General features: G+C 42.7%; 1 protein-coding gene across 2 annotated transcripts in view; it reads left to right on the top strand.

Moving 5' to 3' along the window:
* Positions 1-27817, top strand: part of LOC138259631 (sprouty-related, EVH1 domain-containing protein 2-like) — a 229508-nt gene that overhangs the window by 176948 nt on the left and 24743 nt on the right. Inside the window, exon 6 of one of the 2 annotated variants that reach the window (XM_069207482.1) lies at positions 26459-27092. In XM_069207482.1, the coding sequence (XP_069063583.1) occupies positions 26459-27092 (634 nt within the window). Of the gene's footprint in view, positions 1-26458; positions 27140-27817 lie in introns of those variants that run through there. The other variant, XM_069207481.1, reaches the window with a different exon arrangement.

Here is a 27817-nt window from a genome sequence, read left to right as displayed (position 1 = left end):
TTGAATTCTACGGCCTCCCTAGAATCTTGGATTGCTTTAAGAATGATCGTTAAATCCACAACGGGTGTTACAGGTGGCTTCTATGGTGGATCTCCAGTCGCTCCTCTGCTATCCACTGTAGTTGTGGTATATTGGTCCATTTTAGTTTGAGCAGGTTTCAATTGTAATTGCTTATCGCGCCCCATCGCCTCATCAAAGGGGAGGGCCTGATTGCCACTAGGGAGCACGAGCAGCCCGTAGCCCAGGATGCAGAAGGCAGTTCGCTAGCTTCAAAGTGTCTCATCCAGCGCTCGGAGTGCAGATCCAGTCCAGGCACTGTAGTTTGGTGGTTGCGTCACCGACCTGCTTACCGAGTGGCAGCACTAGCAGTAGGCAGGAGGCGCACCTGTGCCTGGAGAACCAGAGAGAGAAGGACCCCCTTCACCGGATCGATCTTTGGAGACAAAAGCTATGCCCAAATGCCGCCCCAACCTGTTACAGTCCCACGCACCTATATCTCCTCTGGGTACCCAGGCACTCCTGCAACAAGTGGGCGAGGCAATTCCCCCTGCCAATCATGGGGTCAAGCAGTCTTGCATGTGCTGGCCGAGGCTCCTACAGTAGGCGGGCAGGCCCACCCCTGGTGGGCAACAAAGTCAAGAAGAAGGTGTGGTGTCGGGCCCCTCCCTTATAAGCCAAAAGTGGCTGTAACAGAGCTCCCATCTTGCTGATATCCAGAGCCAGGGGCCCGACAACCCCCAAGGAGATCCGCAGGGCCAAGCAGCAAGACACACTCTCACCAAGGGGGCATCAACACTGTTCTAATTGTGCAACAACAGGCGTAATGGGGTATAGGGAAACACACCAGCCCCCCCAACCAGGTGATCTTCTTGCTGGGATATATCAATCAGCAGTCTGCCACCCAGATGCTCATTAGTTCAATAAAGGTGCATATCCGGTACATCTCATGCTCGTCCCCGTGTCCCAGTCTTATAGGGGAGTGAACGGACCACAGTAGATATAGTCACAGCATGTGGGGAGGGCCCCGGGCCACAGGGCCCCACATAGAGTGCCCAATCAACTGCGCAGTCCCGACAGAGGGAGTAAATACAGCCCCAGCTCACCCCCAGTCCAACTCCCCTCTTACACGAGGGTCGCGTCCTCCCACGTGGCACCGCCAAAGTCGTGTCAGAGGTCCCAAGTTGTCCCCCCCGGCTCTAAGGGTAGATAAGGTCCTCGGTGGGCAGCGGGAACTCTGCCTCTCACCAAAGGCACTGCGCCAGTCACTGCCAGGAGAGGGGGCCAGTGCTACCACCATGTTGTGTGGCCGCAACTTCCGATTGGAGTGGGTCGCCCTACGGCGTCTTCGGTGCCCCGCCAATGGAATCCACTCAGATGACTCTGCTAGGTCTGAGTACAACGGGGGACTAGGAAGACAAGACAGGTGGGTTGCTGTCAGGAAGGATGTAGGCGATATATTGCTGGGCTGGCAGAGCTCAGCTAAAGTGCGGCCTCCTTCTTGGCCTCCATGGCCACACCCCCCAATTGATATATTATCATCTTGTTTCACTGCATAATGTTTCATTATCCCTAAGCATAGTATTGCTGATGAGAACTTTGGCAAACACTAGAAAAAAACACATTAGTCCTATTTGTACCATTCTTATTCCTATTACGGTAAAAAAAATATTTATATAACATGTTTTCAAAAGTGGGAGAATTACTAAGGGCAGGATAATGCATGATTGGAAAAGGCTAAAAACAAAACACATTAGTCCTGTTTGTATCATTCTTATTCCTAATAAGGTAAAAAATACATAATACATTTAACAAAGTGGGAGAATTGCTAAGGCCAGGTTAATATATGATTGAACTGAAAACATTCTTGTCTCAAACTCAAAGGAACGGAGACCTACATAAAGCGTCATTATCAAAATCGGAACAGTCTACTAATTCTGGTGGTGTGTCTTTCACAATATTAATAGCTACCACATTAAGATTCCATATTCATGTTTCAAATTTAAGTTCACCAAAACAACACCACTTGTGGTCCTATGATAATTGCTGCGTAGGTACTAAGTCTCAAAACCGACCAGTTATTCACACCTAGCGACAAAGAATAATCACCACCATGAGGACAAGTCCATACAATTAAATGTAAACAACAGAGCTAAAGAAAATCATAGCACAATGAGCTGTGCCAGAAAAAAGTGGGGGTCCCACCAAAAATGTTGAGGGATGTCCAATCTTCCACTGACATCCATCAATCAATATTGATTGGAATTTAGGTATGAATTATCATATTTATAAATGACAGGGACCAATGCACCCCATACTGGCACCTCTAGATGAAGAGTAGGGTGCCATGAGGACCAACCTAATGTCTGTTACTATATCAATAAAAACGAATCCTCCTTACTATCCCACCATGGTTAACTGTACACGATCAGATACATCCAGAAGCCAAGGTGTAGCACAGTAAAATATGACTTCCTAATCTGTGGCATCCACCCGTAACAGTGGGAACCCCCAATATCATGCACATAAAAGTAAAGCATACCATGGCCCATCGAAATGTAACCACATCAACAGCTAAATGTTGATATCCAGAGGCCAAGATGTAGGCCAATCAAATGTGACCTTACAACCCACCACATCCACCCAAATTAATTGGAACCCCCAATATCATACAAATGAAAATAAAAATAAAGTATACAACAGATCACCAAAAAAATCCCTGCATCCATTCCACTTATATTTACTCCAATTGGTGCTGAAAGCTGCACAAGAACATCCTCCTCCCCATATTCCGTGCAGATGAATGATGTGGAAAAACTGAGCGTCCGTCTATGTCCCATTTTAAAGTGCACCATAATCATTGTAAAAGCCTCACTCCTGTTCATGGAAACGTCAACTAGTGCGCCATTCAATTCAAAAGCAGGTCACGAGTCATATATATATTGCCACGGTAACGAAACAAAGAAAAAGAACTCCTAGCCGCATTAATAGTGCCACAATGTAATCAAAATGTGATGTTAGGGGTAATACATATATCCAAATGTCCATGACAGATGGACATAACGATTGCCTCACACCTGTTCACAGAGTCTTTAACTGGGAGGAACCTTATTACAAAGTCAGGCCGCGAGAGAGAGTTATGCCAGCCATTGTGTCAGATACGTCACAAGAATACTGTTATGGGGAAGTACTTCCTGCCACATAGTTAGTTCCCCATTAAGTTCGAAAAAATGATGCCTGCAATATATAGTTATACACATTAAATAAAATACTATGACCTCAAATAAAAAAATCACAAATTACTCAAAAAGGACACACTAATGGTTCAAGCATATTCAACCAGAAATAAAAAACACAATAGAAATATATTTTGCACCCTCTGTTGAGTCCAGGGAGCGCTGGTTGTATTCGTCCACCAAGAATCATAGTGGTAACAACTTATCAGTCCAAAAACCCCAAAGGGGAAATTTACCACAAACCAGGCTTACTGGGTAATACCTCATCAGTCATTATGGGTATCTCCATAAAAGAGAACAAATCATCTCTAAATGTATGAGCCCATGGGGCACCCAAATCCTGCAAACCATGGAACAGGAAGGAGTAAAATATTTCCACAAAACTCCTAACAATATTGTATAAGGGAGGGTAGCAGTCTCAAAGAGAAAAAAGTGGCAACCCAATATTTAGCCACCATGGACATATAACTTAAGTGATCTTAAAACCTCTAGCATAAGCATAATTTCCATTACCTCATTGGACAATCTTTTATCACATTATTCCATAAAGAGGTGAATGCAGAGAATTAAATTCCAAGCAGAAATCCAGAACCCTTTTCAGGGCACTCATAGGAAATAATGAAATTCCTCATCTGTGTTGTGACCTGTTTCCACTCTGCATAAACAACATAGCCAAGCGGCATCATTATGCCTCAAAGAAAGCTCACTATCGCCCCCTTTGGTGTTAGGGTTACATGATCAACACCATAAAATCATATTTTGTTGTTGTCTGCATGGTGTTCCAGCATGTGGCATGTCACGGGGTATCTCGTATGCCTATTTCTTATGGCCCAAACATGTTCCTGGATATGCAGTTTAAGGGATCTCACTGTACTTCCCACATATATTGTAACACCCACAGCTAATAATGTAAGTAACAACTTTCATCTTACAGTCAATGTGATATCAAATCTCATAAGTTTTACTAGTATTGTGACAAAACTGTTTAGTTCCATTTCTTCTGAGTCTACTCGTTACACTCTTGACATGTGACAGCCTTTCTGTGGGCCAGGAAGTCACTTAGTACCCTTGACTGTAGTCACATGGCTGAGACATACCCAATCTTTTATGGTTTTGCCCAAAAGGTTACCTTGGGTTTATTAAATACCTTATCCTTGAGACCAGGGATCTTAGTTAGTAAACCCCAATGTTTACTTCCTATATTATAATTCTAATTTCTAAGTATGGTGTACTGGGTAATGAAAGCGAAATGGTTCCACGTGTTTCTTTCCCGTTTTGGATCTCTTTTCAAAGTACCTTGCTTTACATCCTATCTATCCACTACTTTCTTTAGAATTTTTTCTTCATACCCCAGTTCCTGAATCTACGTTTGGCACTTCCAATATTGGCAGTTAATGATTTTCTGGAGCTACATTTTCGCCTGATGCTCACCATCTCCCCAAATAGTATGTTATTGATGACTGACTTTGGGTGAGCACTGGTGGCATGCAAACTACTATTGTAGGCTGTTTTCTTTCTAAACATGGTACTTGTATAGAGTTAATCTCCACATGGAATAGGACGTCTAAAAACCCAATCCTCTCCCTACTTTGATTTATGGTCAGCCTGATATTGTATGGATTGTCACTGAGATAACCAAGGTATTCAAGAAATTGGTCCACTTTTCCCTTCCACAACATAATGATGAGATCAATATACCTCCCTCAAACAACCATAAAGTCCATCTAGGGCAAGGCACATTGGCCCCAGGCATGCTCCTGGTCATACCAGCCCATAAAGAGGTGGCATATGAGAGGGAAACCTGTAGCCCATCGCAGTGCCCTGTTTATGATGGTACCAATGTACATCATGGAGAAAATAATTATTTGAAAGGATGATGTCTATCATCTCCACAATCATATCATTGTACTCAAGATGATCCGTGGCTCTGGTGCGAAGGTAGGATTCAACATCCCTAATCCTAAAATGCTTTTGTATGCAAGTATATAAACTTGTAACACCCATTGTTACGTAAATTAAGTCCTGCGACTAGGTGACATCTTCAAACTTATTAAGTATCTCCTTACTGTCTTGTAGAAATACAGGTAAATTACAGACAAAAGGTTGTTGGAAACTCTCCACTTATTCAGACAGTTGTTCCATAAGTAAGGATACACCCAAGATGTGTGGTTTCCTGGGAGGAAAATCCCACCCCCACGTGGATTTTGGGCTGTGTGTACATACACAGGAATCGTGAATCCTTGATGGAAAGATAATTATACTCATCATCCAAAATTAAACAACTCTCATGCCAATCCGTGAGTCTCATGTTTATATAGGAGGTCAAGGCCTTCATGGGATTGTGTGTAATGTGTTCATAGCAGTTAGTGTCGGCAAGCTGTCTATTGATCTTTTGGACATAATCAGCCCTATTCATTTTTACCACATTCCACCTTTATCAGCCTCTCTGATAACAATGGTCTGATCAGAATGTAAATCTTTCAGTGCAGTCATATATGGCCAGGTCAAATTATCATCCCTACAAGATTGTCTCCTAGGCCTCTCAAACAACTTGTATAGATCTTTTGTCACTTTTCCCTAAAAAGTCAATGCTGTAGGGTGTCCCACAGGGCAAAAAATTAGAGCAGGGCTTAAGAACACTTTCCAGGTACACATTATCAACAATATCCAAATCCATCTCTAAGTGTGTCAGTATCAACTTGTTCATCATCCTGTAAGGACACCAAATGCTGTAAATTGTAAAAATCTGACACAATTTGTATCGGAAGTCTTACATGTTCAATTAACGGCACAGATTGCATAGGTTTAGAATTGAAATGCTTCTTTAATTTCAATAAGCGGGTGAACTTATACAGATCAACAAAAAAACATCAACTATATCCCATGTTTGTGAGGCCCAAAAGCCCAAACCCCTGCTAAGCACATTCTGTTCATTTACATTAAGAGAACAATTCAATAGATTCACAATAATCAATTCATTGATGCCTACCTGGCTGTTTACATCACTGTTACCTCCTATGCCAGTACAGCACCCAGTAGCCCGTGCACCTAATTCTTCTTTGACTGTGTTTGTACCCAGGTGCCTCCACTTTTTTCTTGTTTCCATCTCCTTCTATTCCTTCGGGTTTTTGCTCCTTCCTTTCTGCTTTGACTCCCAGTTGTAATCTTTCCATCCCTACTAAAAAAGTGGATGGACCTTTTGGTGTAGAGGTAGATGGAACCCCCTCAAGTGAAGTGCTGCTCCCCTAGGATATCAAAGAGCTGCTACTGACAGATCTGGTTTCAATCGTCTCATCCCATCCCCTCTTCCCTTCACCTGGTACCTTCACGTTATCATAATTACGTGCAGAAGAATATATCCTTCCTTCCTTATAATCATTATCATTCCTTTTGATTTCCTTAATTTTTTGTCGCACAAATAAACTTGATAGTCTTCAATAATCCTGTCCAAATCTCATAGTTCTTCTTTATAACTTATGTTAAATCCGAGGTCTCTATTTCCTTTCCCATTTTAACTATTGCTACTTATAATTTGCTGACTCTTGCCTGAATAGAATGCGCATCATCACGCAAGATGCATTTTGCAGATTGGCCTCCCTCTCCTTCAATGACTCCTCATCTAAATCTTCGGCGGCGGGGAAGATTAAAATATTTAATCCCCTTGGGATCCTGTTATTATCTAAATACTTCTGAAGTGTGATCAAGCCATTTCCTGTTTTTTTTATCTTTCCAATTTCTGAAACTTAACACATAGAGACTGTTGCCACAGTCTAAATGGGAGGTTACCAAAGTGTGAACCACAATTCTATGTGTAGCCTCAGGTACCAGGTGCAGAAGCTTGCATAAAGATTTAAGTTTAGAGAAACAAACAGATGATACCTGTTTAATTTAAGTAAAACGATGGGGGCCGAGTTAAATACTATGCCGAAATTTCTTGAGGAGGTGGCAGGAACAAGAGTGGGATTTAATTCCTCAGGCTACCGAAGGTAGTGGGGGGAGCCACTGGGACCAAAGAAAATAACTTCATGTTTATCAGAATTAAATTTGAGGAAGTTAGCCTCCATCTAGCCAATGACTCTCTTAAAGCACTCCTTGAGCTTGATGAGGGCTTCACCCGAATGTTCCTGGAAGGACAATAAGAGCTGGGTGTCTTCTGCGTATGATACCTCTGCACACCCCAGGATTCAATGAAACCAGCCAAAGGACCTAGATATATATTAAGGAGAGTGGTGCTCACAGCTGAGCCCTGTGAAACTCCATATAAAAGGGGCTCGGGGAGAGACAAGAAAGGTTGGAGATGCACCCATTGAAATCTGTCCTCCAAGAACGATTTCTTCCTCAAGAAGGCCGTTCCTTGAATGCCTGCCCGATTAAGTCTATCTAAAATGGTGGTATGCCATACCATACGTACCAAAGGCTGCAGAGAGGTCCTGAAAAACCACCATAACTGAACGTCCAAGTTCTCTTTAGTGTACTCCATGACCTCCAGTAGAGCAGATTAAGTGCTGAAACCTGACCGAAAGCCAGATTGACACTTACCAGTTTCTCCAAGATTTTAGCAGGTGCCGACAAAAGGGAGATGGTTCTAAAATTACTCAGGATGGTGGGATCTGCATAATGTTTCTTAAGAAAAGGAAAGCGTGTTTTTATTCAGAGGGAAAAAATACCTACTTCCAAGAAGGTGTTCCAGATTTTATTAAGCACTGAGTTAATGGCATGGGAGATCATCATAAGGATTCACGGTGAGCAAGAACATGCAGGGAAACCAGACTTACACTTGTCCAGTTCTTTTAAAGAAACATCCTCTGGAATCATTATAAACTTGGTGAGATGATGATTTTGACGTTTGCAAAGAATTTACTTGCGGCACTAGTGCAGTAACTGAGGAGAAAGTAGCATACGGTTTCTGAACTGTCTTGTGGAAAAAGGAGGAAAAAATAATTGCAAAGTTCACGGTAAGGACTAAAATAGCTTTGTGCGACTTCAGGAGATAAGAATGAATTAACAATTTTTGAAACTTCCTGGGAAGTATTTGTAGCTGCCACTTTCGTATGGCTGCCGCTATGCAAGAAGAAAAATACTCCGTCAGCACTCTGCGAGATAACTTGTGAAGTTTGCTGAGTGCTTTTTTTATATATGATCTTAGCCTCATGGCAATAAGACTTTCTCCAGCTACATTTCAATTTCTTACATCAGCTGTTCTCTTCCCTTAATGAAAGGGAGAACCAAAGGGCCGAGGGTTTAGTCCTTATTGCCACGTGCCCTTTCAGTGGTGCCATACTTTCATAGGCATTGGTTATCCATTGATTAAAATCAGCCACATCCAAGTCAAGAATGCCTGTTAGAGAAGGGAAGGCAGAGTGTAGCATTTGAGGGAAGGGCTCCTCCAAGATTTTATGGCAATTTCTGGTAAGAGCCGAGGATGTGACTGGCTTCTTCTAATGCAACACCCCAAGGAAGGAAAAAGGAACAAGGAAATGATCCGACTAGATGAGGCACACTGCCAGAGAAAATTGCAAATTGGTGATACTGGAAAAAATAAGATCAACAGTGTGTCCTGCCTTATGTGTAGGGAACCAAACAAATTGTGGAAGGTTCAAATCTGCCAGGGTGAGACTAAGCCAGGCAGCTTGAAAACATTTGGGATCATTTTTATGTGAGATAACATCCCAAAGAACTGTCAAATTGGAATATTGCAAAGAGAGTTGAGAGATTGTGTCAAACAGTTGAGGAAAATAACTAATTGGGCAACTTGTCTGTCTATATATCAGCAGTCCTGAGAAGGAAACGTGAGTGCCAGTTTAAAGATAAAAATAAGCCCCTCCAAATTCCATATTTGCCTCAGTAGAATTGAGGACCCTTCAAAAGAGCCCCTACAGATGAGATGACTGCAATGCCATCTCCCATTTTGCTTCCTCCATGGTTAACACATAAAATATGATATCTTGAGGGGAAGGCAAGAGCTAAATCTAGTGTCAACATTTCTTTCAGCCAGGTTATAGTCAAAAATATAAAATCACAGGAATGATCAGATAGTAGATAAAATACATTGCAGGAATGTTTAGAGAGCGAGAGGCAGTTGATGAGAAAGGCCCATTATATAGGCCATTCATCAGGGGGAGGTGAGGCTGGTGAAGCTAGCGAGTCACTCAAAGTACAGTAAGTGTCCAGTCCTGCTGAAGATTCCCCAGTGAACCGTTTGGCGCAAAGCCAAAGGAGTCCCAAATACAGCCGTTAGACATGACATGTTTAAGATTAAAAGTTCTTGTAGGGAGGCAAGTGCTGTTTCCTACAGTTAAAAGCGCCTCCCTATAATAAGACCTCACCTGAGGGGAGCATGTGGGCAAACAGGCAGCAGAGTGTCGCTGGATGTGATGGTCTGGGCACAGACGGGCTTGCCTTTTGTGCACCCACTTCATATGTATGCGGCATAAGCTGCCTTAAATAGTATGAGAGTGAGGGGAAGGAGGGAGAGCACCCATCGTCCCATCCACTAGCATTAACTTAACTAAAACATAGGTTTACCACCCATCTGTGAAATAACTCTAATGTTCGTTGTCTGTGATAAAGTTTTCAATGGACATCATTTGTCTGTAATTTTAGCTTCTGTGCTTAAATCAGTTTGAGTTCCCTGGCTGAAGTGGAAGGTCTCCTGTGCTGTGATTGTGCGGGATGGGCAGACACATTAACACGAAACAAGCCTTCTTGTCAGGGTGCAAGCTGCCTCAAAAGAAATGCAGATTAGTGAAGTTCGTTAACCTGTAAGTGCAAAGGCTGTGTGGGAGCCTGTAGAGGTGACATGAATTGATGGAGACACTTTAAGATAGCTACATTTTTGATTCAGCATCCACGCTCACTGACCACATCTCCATTGCACTCAGGATCACAGTGTCCATACTTTTTGCCCTTTGACCTCTGTCCCACAGACCCTCACCTTCAATATGTACTGTTTATATTTTTTAGACATTGTGTCAAACTAACCTGTGGTCTGTATTTACTTAACTCTGTTATCTGACAGAATTGTGCAAAGCTACTGCCCTCTGGTGCTAAAGGGGGTTGAGAAAAAGAAAGTAATCTAGTCAGTTGATGAATTGCATAATGTGTGACCAGGAAACCCCGGCTCACCCGCATGACTAAACTGTTTGATTTACGTCAAATCCAGTTACTTCTTGTGTCTTGTTTACTTTAATAGTGACATTTGAAGTACATCCAAGTAATTCAGTTCGAGATGGGTTCTGTGTAAAAACGGCACTTGTAAATGCTTCAATAGCTTGTAATGTTCCTCCTTCCTTAAAATAATATTGGCCAGGAAATAAGGGACACCTGACAATTCGTATGCTTTGTTTACTCATGGCTTTGATAAATGTTTAATACATTTTTTAAAGCTCATGTATAGAAACGTCCAATTCAAATAAATGTCAATGCGATGTTGTGATCTGATTTACAAAACTGAAACACTTTTATGTGTTAAAGAAACACTTTCTACATTTTAAAGTCTTTATCATGTTCTTATATTTTGTTTGTTGTGTAGTTTGTATCCCAAATATTCCGAAGGTTCTGCATGCTCTTTGGCACTTAGAGATGAGCCAGACCACTGGTTCAGGCTTGGCTCAACTGCAAAGCCTGTTTAAGACATGGACAGACTGGGCAATTTCCCCAGAGCCAAACATTTCGAGAGACTGGCGCCTACCCACCCTCCACCAGCACTACTAATGGACCATTGCACCAGGAGAGGTTGTCAGGGTGGGAGGGCGCTGCTTATTTAACCACTTGGCAGTTCCTTTTTTGCCTAGACTACTATCCAGGTATGCAATAATGTCCAGTAATTATGGAAGGCCTATGTGATTTTAGGAATTGTCCCTCCTTGTTCTTCTCTTTCTTATCTATCCTGGTCTTAGCAATGACCTTTTGAATCAGTTGCTGCAGACCTCCCATCTGATTATGACTTCATCCTTTAATTCTTTGCCTGGTGGTCAGGCTCTCAGTTCCGAGATAAATATAGAGTCTCTGACTCACTCTCTAATGCAGCAGTCAGGCCGTCTTGGTGCGGTGAGACTACAGAAAAGTTGTCGGTACGTCACATCCTGACATTTGGTGTGAAACTGTTACCCTCACCATCTGCTTTGCTTCATTATTTTGACATCTAGTGGAGGGTCAGGTGAGCCAGTTGTTTGTTCAACCTGCCTAAACTAGCAAAAGGTGAAAAAGTAACTTACCTTGATGGTTTTCAAACTGTTTGCCATGTGTATTGAAATGTTTAGAAACAATCAATATGTTGCTTTTTCTCCAAGTAAGACTGGGGATATTTGGACAGGAGTGATGCCTTTAACACTGTGCTCAAGGGCATCAATTTACTATTGAATTTTGCGTACCTAGAGGCAATCTCATGCACAGAACAGAGATTAATTAGTGCAATGTAAAAAATAGTAAATAAATGCATTGATAAACCAGTGGAGTATTACCGCTCCTCCTTTTTTCCTAAATTTTGTATTGAATTTTGACCCTTTGTCCTGAATTTTTTGACCGTCCCATCCTGAATTTGCCACAATGCCAGATGGTCACCCTACCAAAACTACATCTCCGCAGTGGCACGTAAAGCAAGGAAAAATAGAGCTCCTCTCCCCAAATACCAGACACAAAATTGGCTCAGCAAAGGCAATATAAAGTGCTAATCAGCGAAAAGGTGTCCCCCCTTATAAGCCTAATAAATTGCTAATTAGTGCAAAGGTTTCACCTGCTAACAAGAGATACATCAAAGATTTAAAAACAGGGATTTTTAATTTTTATTCAGTAGTTAAAATCAGAAAAAAAGGCATCCTTTTAACTTAAAAATCAGTCCCACAATAACCTCAGAATCAAAAAGTGAAACCAATTAGTTGCAATCTCCGCTGCATGTCCGTGGTGTAGGCTGCATTAAATGGTATGAGACTAAGAGAAAGGAGGAGGGATGACCATTGTCCCAGCCACTGGAGAGCTAACAACCAAAATGGTGTCTCTGCTCTGGCACATGAAGTGAGGAAAGATGGCGCTCCTCTCCCCAAATACCAGATAAAAAAATTGTCTCTGAAAAGGCAAAATAAAGAACTAGTCAGTGCAAAGGATTCACCTCTTATAAGCCTAATAAACTGCTAATCATTGCAAAGGTTTCCCTCATTAACATGAGATATGTAACAGATTAAAAAAGAATGATTTTGAATGTTCCTTTCCACAGTTAAAATCAGAAATAACCCTCCTTTTAACTTAAAATTCAGCCTCACAATAGCATCAGTATCTAAGAAAGAAACCAACTAGTTACAGTCTCAGTTGCACATCCGCGACATAGGTTTCTTTAAATATTATGAGACTGAGAGAAAGGAGGAGGGGCTTCCATTGTCCCAGGCACTAGACTGCTAACTTAACCAAAATGGGGTATCTACATCACTACATACAGGGAGGAAGAATGGTGCTCTTCTCCCCAAATACCAGAAAAACAATTGGCTCCGCAAAGGCAAAAGAAAGTGCTAAACAGTGCAAAGGTTTCCCCCTTTTAAGCCTAAGAAAGTGAGAATTAGTCCAGTGTTTTCGCTGTTAACATGAGATATGTAAAAGATTTAAAAACATGGATTTTGAATTTTCATTTTGACAGTTAAGATCAGAAAAAAACCTCCTTTTAACTTAAAAATCAGCCCCACAATACCATCGGTATCAAAAAGAGAAAACAACTAGTTGCAGTCTTTACATGGTTGAATAGGCATTCTTGATGTACAATCTGACTATCCAGTCTAGCTGTTTGACAAAATTTCTCAGTAGATAGATACCCTCATTTTGAAATGCCCCTAAAGCATTGGTCTCCAACCTTTTATGTAATAAGAGCTACTTTGTTCACTTAAAATCCTCCTGAGTTACTATAATTATTAGAGATGCAGTGGTAAACACATCAGACAAGAGCAGGGTCATCAAATGCAAGATGACCAGCAGTGATCACATCAGTGCATCAGGCCTGGTTGCTAGCACTAATGTAAAAAATGCTTTGTCAACATGGAACGTTTGTACATGGGTAGTACATAACAGCCAAGCTGAAGTGCCCCTAGAGCCAGGTTAATAATAATAGTAATAGTCTACTTAACACCGTTTAATTTTCATCAATCAAATACAAGCTTAAAATATGTTTTGGAAGTTCAACTGTTTACATCAGCCCATGAATTTTGAAATTATGCACATTTTTGTTTCAAATACAAGTTTATAAATTTTGGTAAATATATATTAATTCAAACAAGTAAAAGCTTCTGATTTAGTTCTCTGAGCTGTACACAGGAGCAGTGCTTAATTTGTGCTTGTTGTTTCTGGTGCAAGCACTGGCACTTATTTTTGTGTGCCAGCACTTATTTTTCTGCCTCAAGCATTTACTGCGAGCAAAAGACACATGAAAAAGACGGAGGAAGAGAAAAACTAAAAAGCGTCACAAAGGGAGAAAGCCGAAAGATGCAAGAGTGAGCTGAAGGGACAGGAGGTGGCTGTGAATGGATTAAAGAGGCCCGAGATGGTTATAGGATTGCGCTGCCTCAGTATTCTGTGCTCTCACATTTAATTGCAGCATCCGCTTGTTTCAGAGAAGAGCTTTGCGCACCAGCACGTTCTTATTTACAAATTAAGCACAGCACAGGAGAGATACTTACAGGTAGCTGGAGAGCTACTAGTAGCTCACAAGCTATTAGTTGGGAAAGTCTGCTCTAAAGGATCCAGTCATTGAAGTCTCTGACATTTGAACCGCCTCATTTTTTCCGTATGAGGAATATGTTGCTGCAAAATCCCCTAAGATGAGGAGTGGATCAGGCATATTGCTTCTTTGAGCAAAACACTTTGAATTTCTGAATCAATAAAAGGCTGCGATTGAAGGCAAAAACTCAACTGTCTGGAAGCAAACTATTGACTGATGTACCATAAAGCTCTAGTCTGAAACCCTGGGCCATTTCCATGACCCAAGTATCTTGTGTTATCTCCCAGTCGCACAGAAAAAGGGAAGACTCTGCTCATTAAAACCAGCTAAGAGACTGGAAGTATCTTGGTTAGGGGGTCCTCAGAGGTCTAGTTATTTATCTTGGCATGTCTGCCAAGACCTGTTGATACCTTTTTCACTTAGAAGGTTATCCTATTTGGGTCTATGTCTGGTGTGTTTGACGCTTTCCCTGCAAGATCTTGTCTGTGACATTTTGATCGTAAAGCTTTTCATAAAGTGTGCTTGCACATATTCTGCCACAGCTGTCAAAGGTACCCAAACTGCAGACATCAGATGAACTATGTCATTTGAGTCAAAAAACAACAGGCTTAATTGGCTTCTGGCATTGTATACCTCCGGGTCTATGTCACAAGCTCCTTTGCACTTACCTGATTCTGGGAAGAGTCCCTTGAGAAGGGTCTGAGATGCCATCTGAATCATCTGCCTGGGTGGGATTTGCAGAGTTGGATAGGCACTGTATACATGATAATACAAATAAGCCTGTGATAAGCTACTTATTAGATTTGCACCAGAGCCCATTTAGCTGAGTGTTGAACTGAGTTATTGAGGGCCTCCACAAGCCCTTCTTCCAGATAATACTCTGATGAGCACTCTTTGCAGTACTAAACATATTCTTTGAGGTTAAGTGGCTCAGACTCGGCCATTGCTATCACATTTCTCTGTGAGACAAGGCCTTCTAAAAATGGACAGTTGGGGGAGAAGTCTCTGACTATTGTTTTGGGCTGCAGACACAGGACCTTATTTAAAATGACAAATATTTGTAGATATTTGTAGTGGAGAGAGTTGGTTTTAGCTCCTCAGGACCAGCCTGTAGTAATCTTGTTGCAACCCCTTAAGACTCTACTAGCAGGAGTGTAACTGGGGAACACTTGCAAAATGCCCAAAATAGTCATCAGTTTTCTACCACTTGTCTACTGGTGCCCTAATGCCTACCAAAGAACAATATACCATAAAATCACTGTTGTCTTTTAGGGCATGAATAATTGCAGCTGCAAGCTTAGTGGATTCAAGGCTCTACCAGTTTGCATTTCAGCGGGTCCGAAGGCATGACGAAAAAATAGAATGGCACTCCTCAACTCTGCAGCTCTATGAACATGGCCCTACCTCCCCTCACACTCATTCCACACAATCGTGCTACATGCGGTGAGCAAATGTTGATGAAGAGACGAAACCAACATAGGTGAACAATGTGCAGCTACATGCAGTTCTGCTTGCCTGTGGCTCTCCGTTAACAAGATGGGAGCACCAGGGTAGCAGTTAGCCACCACACAGCACCGACAACACAATCCTACAACATAAAATTAATACTGTTATACCAAGGAATGCGGCTCTAAACATTAGCAAGACAGAAGAAAAACAAAATGTGCGGCTACTTATCTTGGCAGCTGGTTCAGCAGCAAAAAAGAGGTACAAAGATTGTGTCTTTCCGTTTTGGTTAACTAGATGAATAATGACTGGGAAGTGGAATATGATGCAACACAATTGACTCATGAAGATCTAGTTGTGTGCAAACAAGTTTTCCATTAGTGTCGGTTAATTTGCACTAAAGAAACAGAAGCATAAACCGAGCCTCTGGGCCTAGCATTGAATTCACCGAGGGACAGGCACAGAGCACGCAGAGCACGCGTCTCAGCAAAATCCCATATTAAAACGTCCATTAACCATTCAGGTAGATTCAGCATTCCTTGATTTTTTGTACAGTGAATTCTCTTCTAGGTGGTTGGTTATTATTTTTGATGCAGGTTTGGTGCTCATGCATGATGCTGAATTGAGACTTGTAGAGCCTAAAGTCTTGCCCAACAGCTCATGCATCCCCAGCCATCATGACATTGGGCCTGATTACGACCTTGACGGATGGGATACTCCGACAGAAACCTGACGGATATCCCGCCCGCCGTTTTATAAGTTCCAAAGAATATAATGGAACTTGTAATACGGCGGAGGGTATATCCATCACGGTTGTGACGGAATATCGCATCCGCCAAGTTCGTAATCAGGCCCAATGTGTCTGGCTTGCTCAGGAATGTGAAAAGGGTTTTCAGAAATTCCTAGCCACTTGGTAATGACTGGCAAGAAGGCTGATGGAACATCTTTACAGGAAAATCAACACGATCAAGGAACACATCAACAATAAGAAACAAAGGACCCCAGTTCTGCTGATCTGCCTCTGCGAGACAGCAAGAAGTTCCATCTTCAGAACTGTTCATTGCCAGCGTCATTGCAGGCATCACAGCCATCAACTTAGCCACTTGTAACATCCTCCCTGCGAATATCCTGAAATATGTCTCTCCTCAACAGTCTCCATCTCATTCAAGCCACATGTCTTAATAGACTCCATAAACAAGAAAAACATTCCGACACTGCTAAAAAAAAGTCCACCCTTGCCTCGAGAGGCTTTGCCAACTACCAAGCAACGAAACGTTCACCTACTATTCATTACAAAAATAATAGAGAAATATATAGAAATCTAAAGAGTTGTGTAGGAGCACTGAATATTGTAAAGAACAGTTGTGTCAATAGCCTCCTAACTGCGATATAACTTCCAAGGTACAGTATGGATTTCTTACAGTATACAATGAATGAAGCCAGTTAGTTCCAATCTTCGAATACTTTTCATGTAGGTATTTTACTTTTTCATAAGAAATTGTTACAATCAATAGTGATCAGCATTTACAAAAAGCTCATTGTAATAGATATCTTCGGCTTGATGCTGTTGCTTTCTATGCATACTACACGCATGATGAAACGGTACTGCATGCTGCAGCTGTACTTCACTTGCATGGTGTGCATCAAAGTGATGGGTTTTTTCTACATAGAGAATGAATGAAATCTAGATACAAAGAAAGCCCTCCCCACGTTCCAGCATCGTCCCTCTATGTATGAGGAAGTTGCCAGTTATGCTCCGAAAATGATGGAAAGATGCATGTTTTGGGTGAAGTAGCCATTGCCACTCTTGCCCATGCCCACTCTCAGAACCCTAGTCTGTTGCTTTCCTGCACCAATCTTCAGCCCTGATCCAGGCACCACTGCCATGCTGCCCACATAAATGGTGGAGGAAGATGGCTGCAGAACGCATCTCTGCTCCCCCAGGGCTCAGAAAATTAATTTGACAGTGTGCAATGTTGTCTGACCCTCTTAGCTCATTATGTCATGCCAAACATTTGGAGAAACAAGGACACATAATGGCCCTGTAGGCAAACAGGCAATGGGTACATCATGGAATGGCTGGCATCTGGAGAAATCATAGGATGACTGGCATATGAAAAAAATGTCTCTTTTCAAGATAGCCAGAACATGGATGGGAACAGGCACAGCATGGCATGACTGTCATGTGACTTTATGAGTTTTACATGGCTGATGAATGAGAGAAATTGGTTTATTATGACTGGTATAGCAGGAAACAGGAACACATCACTACATTGTCAGCATATGGGAGGGACAGAGCAGGGAAGGAAAGGGCCTAAGGGATCACATCATAGAATAGCAAGCATACAGGATAATGGGCACGTCACAGCATGGCTGGCCACTGGGGAGATGAGGGGCTTTAGGGAGGTAGAGGACATCATGGCATGGTTGGCAAATGAGAGAATATTCATAACCTGCCACACCTCTCATATGAAAAAACAGGAGCACATTATGGCGTGGCTGACATAAGGGTATCTGGAACAATATGGAATGTTTACCATGTGGTAGAAATGGTCATATACTGACAAACATGGTGTAGGGGAGGATGGGACACATGCTGGCATGCCCAGCCTGTAGAAAATCAAGTATATCATGACAGATGTGCCTTAAAGCCAAATTGGGGAATCTCATAAAATCCCTGTTAGAAAAATGAAAAGTGACCATCATAGCGTGGCTTAACAGTTACATGAGGGGAATGGAGCAGGTCATGGAGTAGCTAGCATATTGGAAAATAGATACACCATCACATTGCTGGCATTTGGGGAACACGGCACAAGTTGTCAAGAAGGACATATAGCAGAAAGAGGGTCACATCATGGCACGGACTACATATACGGCAGCAGGAGAACACATAGCATGGCTCGAATATTATTGACATGGGGGCACATGATGCTAATGACTGTCATTTGAAGAAGTATAAAGATACGTGATGTTAACTGGAACAATGAAAGAGGCAAGCTAATATTTCAAAACAACAGGAGGGTATTTCCAGAAAATGAGAAGCTATTTGTGAAATCTTTAAGTTTGTTTGCTAACAGGAAAAAACAGAGTGTATGTTGTTGAATTATAATTTATATGACAGAATGATTGAAGCCAGGAAAAACTGCCGTGATGGGATCATAGCACATTTTAATAGAGCAGGGATTACTCGGTCACCATAGCCTTTATGAGATTAGTGCTTTCAGAGGAAATATGAAAAGCGTTCACAAGGCCTACTGTATACTTTGCTAAATATTATTGGCTATATAAAGATGACAGAACACAGGCTTTATTTGAAAGACATGTGGCTTTCCTTTTTTGGGCTAGCTACAGACACATTTGGCTGTATCATTCACACGCACAAATACATAAATTGTGGGTTTTAGGTCAAGTAATTGCTTGTTTGAGATGTCTTTTACATTCTGTATTAGCCCACAGGAGTTTTGCATTTGTTTACATTTTGAGTGGTTATTAGAAAAAAAGTGTTTCTCAAGCACTGCATACAAGATGTAAAGTGAAACTGTATAGCAGTTGAACAGGTTGTATCTACATCTTTATTCTCAAAACATGTCATAACAAAGAGTAGCTTTGGGTGTAGAGGCTGAACTAAACCAGTCTTTTGCCCTCACCACTCACATTTTTTACATATTACATTTGTGAGGATAAATGACAATTGTTAGGAAGGTAAAAGCATAACTTTGGGATCCAACCTCAAGGAAGCATGAGTATGCAAATGAACACTGGCTTGGCTGCTTTGCAGACACTACAGGTAAATGCCTACCTATGAAAATATCACTATAGATCAGGGTGCTTGTGTGGGAAGCTTCAAAACAAGGAACACTAGCAAGGCCTCACAAGCGGTTATCTGCATCTTGAAGACAGATCGAAAGTTGCTTTTAATACAAAAATGTGTGGATAATTTTTTGGGTCTACAATGAAATTATTGTGCATTTGTATACAGTAACTGGTGCATGATTGTATCCTTATGCAAATTATATGAAGATCAGTCCAAGAACTGAGTGCAGCTTCTACGGTAACATCGAGTCCAGCTTCTTCAAAGTACCTGCCTGCGAAGCTTCTTGATGCTCCTTCTATCAGTTGCTTTGGGACATGGCAGTTTCACAGCTCTTTCGTCCCATGGAGTCATCACTTGATTTTTTAAATTAATGTTTTATGACAGCATTGGGAACAGAATACAGAACACCCAATTTAGGGCTCAATTTAGAGTTCGGTGGACAGGGTACGCAAAGGCAGTAGAGTAAGTTGTCCGCCAATCCCTCTGTCCTCCTGCCTCATTTTAGTGCCTGTCCGACCATAAGTATTCCGTGAACTGACGCCTGCATTAAATCCATCAACCGAATACTTTCTTTGATGGCCCGATGGAGTAAGGGCCTTCGAAGAAAGGACTTTACCTTGCCCATCTCAATTAGGGTAGATGGTGTAATGTCTTTTTTTTCCCTGTCCGTCACCGCCAGGAAAAACATGGTTGTTAGGGTCAGGAAAAAGCAATAATGACTCCCACATCTAGGAATAATCCCAGCGTGTAGGGGGTCGATGTTTTTGTTTTCAGGAAAAATTCCCCCTTTAAGAGCTTGTGTCTGAAGAACACAAAATTTAAACAGTTTGGTGAATAGCCATCAAAACTGATGCGGCCATCCACCACACTTTTAGTACACTGAAGGAACCGCGGTGGCGGCGGATCTTTTCAATGTACAGGGATGACTACTGGGCCTGAGGTCATCTCTAACTTAGGCAAACAAAGTCATGTCAGGATGGAAGAGGTAATGACCTCCACCCCGTTGGGCCTCTAATTTCTTTACCTGCCATTTGCCCAAAAGTCACACTTTTCTTTATTTTAATGGGTCCTCTCAGACCAAGTTGCACCAACATAGTAATTTCCCTGCAAAGAGAGCAGGGCTGCATGTAACATTTTAAAATATGTGAGGCAGAAACATTTTTATTTTTCCTGAAATTGCGTGTGGAGGCTTCCAATTGTGCAGGGCATTTCGAAACTGATAAAAGCACTACCAGCGGCGGCTCCTCCATTAGGGCGGAGGAGCGTTCCCCCTCCCCCTCCAGCAGCGGCAGCTGCAAACGTTTTACCAAACAACAATAATAAACTGGGTTTTTTATCGTTGTATGTTAAGAGGGAGGAGTGACAGGGGTGACGAGCAGTGAGGGGGAGTGCTCAGCACTCCCCCCTCAGAGAGTATGTGTGTTTGGCCGGCTGTCTCGGGCCGGCCAAACACACATGCGCAGTAGGCTGTCTCCAGCGCAGCAACACAGTTGCCGGGCTGGAGAGACACTTCACAGGCTCCCAGTCTGCCTGAGAGCGCCCTGGCTGGGTGCTCCCAGCCAATCCTGACGCTGCTCAAAGCAGCGTCAGGATTGGGCGTGCCTGCAGGGAGGAGAAGCAGTAGCAGAGTATTAAGGTAAGTGGGTTTTTTGTTATTTGTTTTAATATTATTCTAATTTTACCCCGCGCCCCACCCCTTCTGCTTCCCGTGAGCCGCTCCTGAGTACTATACCCTTTTTTTGACTGTAGATGGACATTTACTTACAAATATAGGTTCTACACCTTTCCTAGTAAACGCTGAGTAACGAACAGAAGTGCTTCATCAATTCTGCTGACTTCAGAAGAAGTTCTAGTAATGTCTTGGGGAAGCTTCAGGAGGATAAGGCGCAGATAAATCACTGATGGAGAAATACGATGAAGGGTGTACTTTCATTAGTATTAACCCTATGCCATTTACATAAGAAAACGGCTTATTGTAATATTACTAATGTGACAGTTTTGTTAATATTTTTGCAAACAGAATTTGGCCAGATTTGTGAGGAAAGGTGAAAATCTCAGCATGCACTAATGATTACAGAGTGAAAGTGCAGGTCTGAACTCGTGCTAGGTTGTGTGAGCGATGATGTAAATATGGTCATGGAGCTAAGTCTTCTAAGCAAGGGTGCAAATCTGGACTGGCACTCCAGTCTGAATGCATCCCAAGATGAATAAGTAAAAGTGTTAATCTGGACATATGCTAAGGATTGCTGATTAATTGATTGAACATAAAATGCAGATAGGATTAATAAATTATGGCACAAAACTAAATATGCTATAGGATTACTGAGTAATAGGGCACATCTGAACATGGATAATGGTGGAATTCTTGTGTGGCAGGCATCTTTGGCACAATAGTGCCCGTCCTGGGTAATGCTTGCAGTTTCATACTGAAGGTAATTCTCGACATACTAGAAACACCCTGGGATCTTATTTAAAGAGTTCACTGGATACTGTGGAACATCCTTCATATATAAATTGCGGGTTTTCATGGCAAGATTTTACCCACACCTCATGCGATGCATCAACTGGCATAATATTAATGATTCATGACATTTCCCTAACACTATTACTCCTGCTGTCTGAGGCTTCGGCCTGGAATATTGTAATATTACCTACCTGCATTCATCCATGCTTTCACAGACTGATTAGTCCGTGCATTGACTCACCAATCAATCCAGCCATCAAGAAAAACATTCAATTGTTCAAACATTCATCATTTTTTTTACTCATTCACCTTGTAAGTGATTTCCCTACCGTGCTCATTTATCTATTTCATAATTTACTCATTATCACATTCACCCATTCTCCCAAGCATAAAAACACCCAAAACAAACTCAACAAACAATGAAACCGTATTGACTTTACCATTTCTTGTTCTATTATTCCGAAACCTTCTTTAAAAAGTTTTAGGTATTGCTGGGCATATTTTACAATAAAAATATCTAAATATTTATAAAGGTAAAACGTAAGTACCTTAAGTAGAGGTGGTACTGAGGTATAATGTGCTTCCTCTGCGATGGAAAGGCCATTGCAAATGCATGTACCATATTTTCTAATATTCTTCTAAATTATTTCAAATCAGCAAATGTATACTGGGCAACACATAAGTGACAATGTGTTCAAATTAATACTGTTTTTAACTGAACAGAAGCCCTATTGGTCCTCAGCATATGTCTGTCATTTATGTTAAATAGCTGAGACCCATTATGTCATTTGTGGTTTCTTTATTGAACACAATTAAAGCACCCCTTCATTCATAACCAGACTTACCAATTTTGGAGGCTGATGGTAGTACTTTATATTGCCTTTCAGACACCAAAATCACACAAAGTTAATTTTTCCAAGACTATGCTGTCCAAAACCTTGCAACTCTTGCTTAGTTATTTACTTCTGCTTAAGGTCAGTAACTAAAGGTGTTTACCTGATCTCATTGGGATCAGTGGAAACGGTGACTAATCTAACTGTTTGATTAAAACGAGTTTGCACTGGCATTTGGTAGCATTGTAACAGCAGGTTCATCTTTGTATGATTAAAACACAGTGTTTTAGTCTTCAAGTTCAGGCTCAGGTCTTCTGCACGAGCTCTAGCGATGGAGGACCCGGGCAGTGGTCTTGCTGTTCAGTCAGCCACCAGAGTTGAACAGCACAGCAGACCTGAACGAGGGGTGCTCATCTTTGACAGTTTTGCCTCTAGTCCGGGTGCAGAGAGTACTTATCTTCAACTCTGGTGGCCTCCTGGCTGTGTGCAGACAGGTGCTTGTCTTTGGCAATGGAGGCCTGTGGACCAAGGACAGGACTTCCACTTTGGTGGTGATGATGGATCCTCTTGGAGCACACCACATCGAGCAGCATCAGTTTTTTGGGCACACTGCTGGGGTGCGAGGGAGCACAGTGTCACTCTGGCTAATGGCTTTTTCAGGCAGTTCACTTTGGGAACCACACTGGGAGCCCCCTCATGACTGAGGTCAGCACTAGCTTCACTCCCACTGGCTGTCTGCCATTTCTGAGTGGTCCACTGGCTCGGAACACACTGGGTTTCTCCTACTGGACAGCCTCTCATCCTGCAAGGCCAGGCACTCTCCTTCCATCTTCGAGCAAATAGGCAGGCTTCTAGGTGCTAGGCAGATCATCAGCTTCTCTAGCAAGTTGCATAGACATTAGGTGATATTTCCTCAACTTTAGTAGACTGGCAGTCATGCGGACACAGTGACTCTTTGAGTACTCCGCAGAGCACTCCCGTCCTTGATCAAGAAGAACTTGGAACTGGAACAAACTGTGTGGTTTTGGTCCCAAATTTCTACTCATTATCCAGACCGGGGATGTGATTCAACTCTCGAAGGTTATGGAACCAGTTTGGGGTGTTTATTTTCAAATGTAATTTTCTGGCTGTAGTGCAGGCACAGCCTTTGTGCAAAGTGACAGCTTTAATAGCAGCTAGAGATTATGCTGGCTCCATTCAGGAGTATCTAAAACATTGGCATAATGAAGGGTGAAGACTCGGCTCCTGGCAGTCGCCACCCTCCATGAATTAGTAAACAGGGAAAGACAGAAGGGTAGGCCTTGCATAGAAACTTTCTCACTGTTAACGGTATCTTCCATCAACCCAAACGCAGTGCCCAGGAAAATCTGATCATTAATCCCTTGCTAAAATGTCCTTATAGGAATTCTAATGGTGAATAAAAAAATACATACATAGATATTGTCTGTATAATACATATATTTCATATTATATATTACACTTCAGGGCACAGAATGGACAGTTGGTGACACCACAGTGTTGAGTTCCTGTTATTGAAATGCCAGTTTAGCCAGTATTCACTATTGAGGTGAATTTTTAATGCTAATTCAAAGGAAGGTAGTCAGAAGTTAGATATAAGAAGGAGATGGAGAGAATGCCAATGGAGCAGGCTGGGGAGACAGAATGCATGTTATTGAGTCTGCTGGTGAGATATAGGACAGTGAATAAGTAAAGGTTAGCAGAGCATAGAGTACAGGAGTGTGGCACGCCAGAAAGTATTAGTCATTTGGGGATGTTGTCTGTCAACAGTTCTGAAGACAATCACAAGGACCTTAAACGGAGATGGGTTGTAGGCAGAAAGCAAAAATGCTTGATGGGCTTCCTTTGAGGGAGAATGAAAAATACACTGGTTGCAAATCTGAAGATTTGATCAAAGGGAGAGAAGGAGTATTTAAGGAGGCCTGTATAATAGATTATTGCCATAGTCACTTATTATAAGTGTGTGTTTGAGGGACTCTGAGGTGAGGAACAAGAGCAGAAAGTTGTGGCAGGTATTTCTGAGGTTGAGCATCTGGTATGTGACCACAGTTTCTTAGTGGAAGATAAAGGAGTGTAGCTGAATATTTGGGCTGATCCATACTCCAAGGTTTCTGGGGCAGGACAAGGAGCAGATACATTGCATCTGGAGGAAAACAACATTGGACCAAGGGGAGGAAGGTTTGTTTCAAATGTGCAATACATAATATATTTTCTTGACAGGTTGAGCATTAGGAAATTACAGGACTAATACAATCTATTTTAGTAGTTGGAGATTTGAACGGGAGCTGAGGGGCGAAATACAGGAAGGAGAAAACGATGAGTTGCTATTGGCATACCAGTTGTAACAAAACAGGGGATAATACCCCTCTTGAGGACAGAAAAAAAGAAAATGGCCTCAGACAAAGCCTTGGGAGCCGCCCACCTAAGAAGGTATGATGTGGACTGGGCTGAGCAACAATAGACAGGTACAATGGCTGAAGAGTTAGAAGAACTTGGTGTCAGATTGCCTGTGGGCACAAAAGCATTGAGTACAATGTAACATGCCAACTGATCCAGGGGAAATCTGTTTGACTGGTAGTTGGTGTAAGCAGAAGTAATGCAGTTAGAACCATATGATAGAGGAGACCGGATGGAGGGGAGACCCAAAGAGTCGAGCTAGAGGGTCAAATAGATTGTGAGAGGATGTGTGAAGATTAAGGGGGTCATTACAACCCTGGCGGTCAAAGACCGCCAGGGCTGTTTTGGCGATTGCACCGCCAACAGGCTGGTGGTGCAATCTGGGGTATTTTGACCGCGGCGGAAGCTTGCAGCACTGCCCAGCGGATTACGAGTCCCCGACCGCCAGCCTTTTCCTGGCGGTTTGAACCGCCAGGGAAAGGCTGGCGGTATGGGGAGTCGCGGGGCCCTGGGGACCCCATGCAGCTTTTCACTGTCTGCTGTTCAGACAGTGAAAAGCGCGACGGGTGCAACTGCACCCGTCGCACGGCCGCAACACCGCCGGATCCATTTGGAGCTGGCTCCTGTGTTGCGGCCTAGATCCCCGCTGGGCCGGCGGGCGGAAACCAGGTTTCCGCCCGCCGGCCCAGTGGGGATCTCATAATGACCGCAGCAAGAGTGCGGCTACATTGGCGGCCACCCGGCGGTCAGATCTTGGCGGGCGACTGAAGCAGCCCGCCAAGGTCATAATGAGGGCCTAAGTCTACTGAAAACAAAACAGTCCAAGACAATAAAATAGTTATGGAAAAATGGAATAGGGAGATAAAATAAAATCTGGAGGAACAGGAAGTGTCAGCTGTTGTTGTTTTCAGGAGTGGTATCATGACTGTGCACTTGAAGATAAGCAAGAGATGTCATTGGCAAGAGAACATTTATAAAAGTTACAATGAGAGAGAAATAAAGGTGAAGCCAGGTTCAAGATTTGAAATCTCAAAGTGTAACAGAAATCTAAAGAAGTGGCTGCAGCTTTGAGTAAAGCAATCAACACATTGTAATCTGGTACTTAAGTCTTGTTGGCTCCAAGGGCATGAAACAAGATTATGGGGGTTATTACAACTTTGGAGGAGGTGTTAATCCATCCCAAATAGGATATAATGGACTCGTAATATGGCTGGTGGTATATCCGTCACTTTACCGTCACTTTTGGGACGGATTAACACCTCCTCCAAAGTTGTAATAACCCTCTATATATTTAATAATTCCTTGAGTTGTTAAATTACAGACCAGGAATGGGAAGATTGTGTGTAGCATGGATCTATATGACCATCATCTCCTTGTACTTTACATTAGTTAACATAAACATTTAAGTTAAAAATGCTCTGGAAAAATAGCCCAACACAAGGGTTACAAACCCATGGAAACAACAGGGGATTGCATCAAGCCTAGCCTGTGCATTTAAGAGGCTGATGAAGTTGGTTGTGAGGACTACAAGTAACAATTATTTTCTTATTTCTGCAGGGCCAACAAACTCTGCAGCATTTGACCTTCCATGATGAGGAGGAACTGGAGAGCATCAACCCATGCAAGGACCTCTGGGTGTCTAAGGGTTACGAGGACTACCGACGGGCTGTGGTGCAGAAGCGTGAGCCAGACCCTGACAAGATAGACATGTGTGTTCACTTTGAGAAGGGGGGCAAGGCCAAGGAGAACGAGTACCGCTTTCCAGCAGCGGCAGCTGGTCCAGAGGGTCCTCTTCGAGACCCAAAGGGAGGCTCACCTTCATGCAAGATCCACGGGGCCCCCTCCCCCAAGTTGAAAAGCCTCAAGGAGCAACAGCAGGTGGAAGAAGATGCAGTGCCATCCCGCTGTGTGTATTGCAGGGACGTTTTTAGCAATGAGGAGAATGGCCGAGGCCAATGCCAGGACGCTCCGGACCCCATCAGCGACTGTGTCTACCAGTTCACCTGTATGTGGTGTGCCGAGAGTATGCTCTATCACTGCATGTCAGACTCGGAGGGGGAGTTTTCGGACCCTTGCTCCTGTGACCTGGGACACCCACACTTCTGTGTCCGGTGGATGGCCCTCATTGCACTGTCGCTGGTGGTGCCGTGTATGTGCTGCTACCTGCCCTTGAGGGCATGCCACTGGTGCGGTGAGCATTGCGGATGCTGCGGCGGCCGGCACAAGGCGGTGCGGTGAGGGGAGGAGGGGAGGGAGGGGAGGGTGGGGGCGTGACACAAATCAACAAAGAGGCACCTTTGTGAGGAATAATGGAAGTCGGGGAGGCAGGAGCCAGGATGGGGGAGGTATAGTAATGACATCAAAAGGAAATCCCCTGCTCACATATTCATTTATTTATTTATTTTTACCTCCAAATGACAGTGTGACTTTCCTCTACAAGTCCAGTTGAAAACAGGGATTGGGGTGGGGCTTTGCATTTTATAGCAGGTGCGAAACGTGCACTGGGTCCTTAAAGGGCCAGTCTAGATTTTTTATTTTATTTCAGGTGTGGCCCACCTATGAGTTTTCTCTGTTTTCCTGCTGTTTTAATGGGGTGTTCTGCTATATAATGTTCTTATGTTTTTGCAAAGCATAGAGTTTTGCATGCCAGTTTAACATATTTTCTGTTTGACACTGCCTTACGCAGAGAGTCCTCTGACCTCTTTGGGCTAGGAGGGGCTGACATCTTGTTATTGCAGTGAGGAATCTATCTAAATGGAATTTTGGGAGTCTACACTGATCCCAATGCATGAATCGCAAATAACACATGACTTCCTTTGTGTAAGTCTTTCTTATACACACAGTATTTTTATGGTGTGGAAAAAAGAAAACTCTGCGCTTTACAGAAACTAAAACAACCATTAAAACAGCTAAAAG

Source organism: Pleurodeles waltl, chromosome 9 (assembly GCF_031143425.1).
Source record: "Pleurodeles waltl isolate 20211129_DDA chromosome 9, aPleWal1.hap1.20221129, whole genome shotgun sequence".
Taxonomy (NCBI): Eukaryota; Metazoa; Chordata; class Amphibia; order Caudata; family Salamandridae; genus Pleurodeles; species Pleurodeles waltl.
This window is presented reverse-complemented; position numbering and strand designations above follow the sequence as displayed.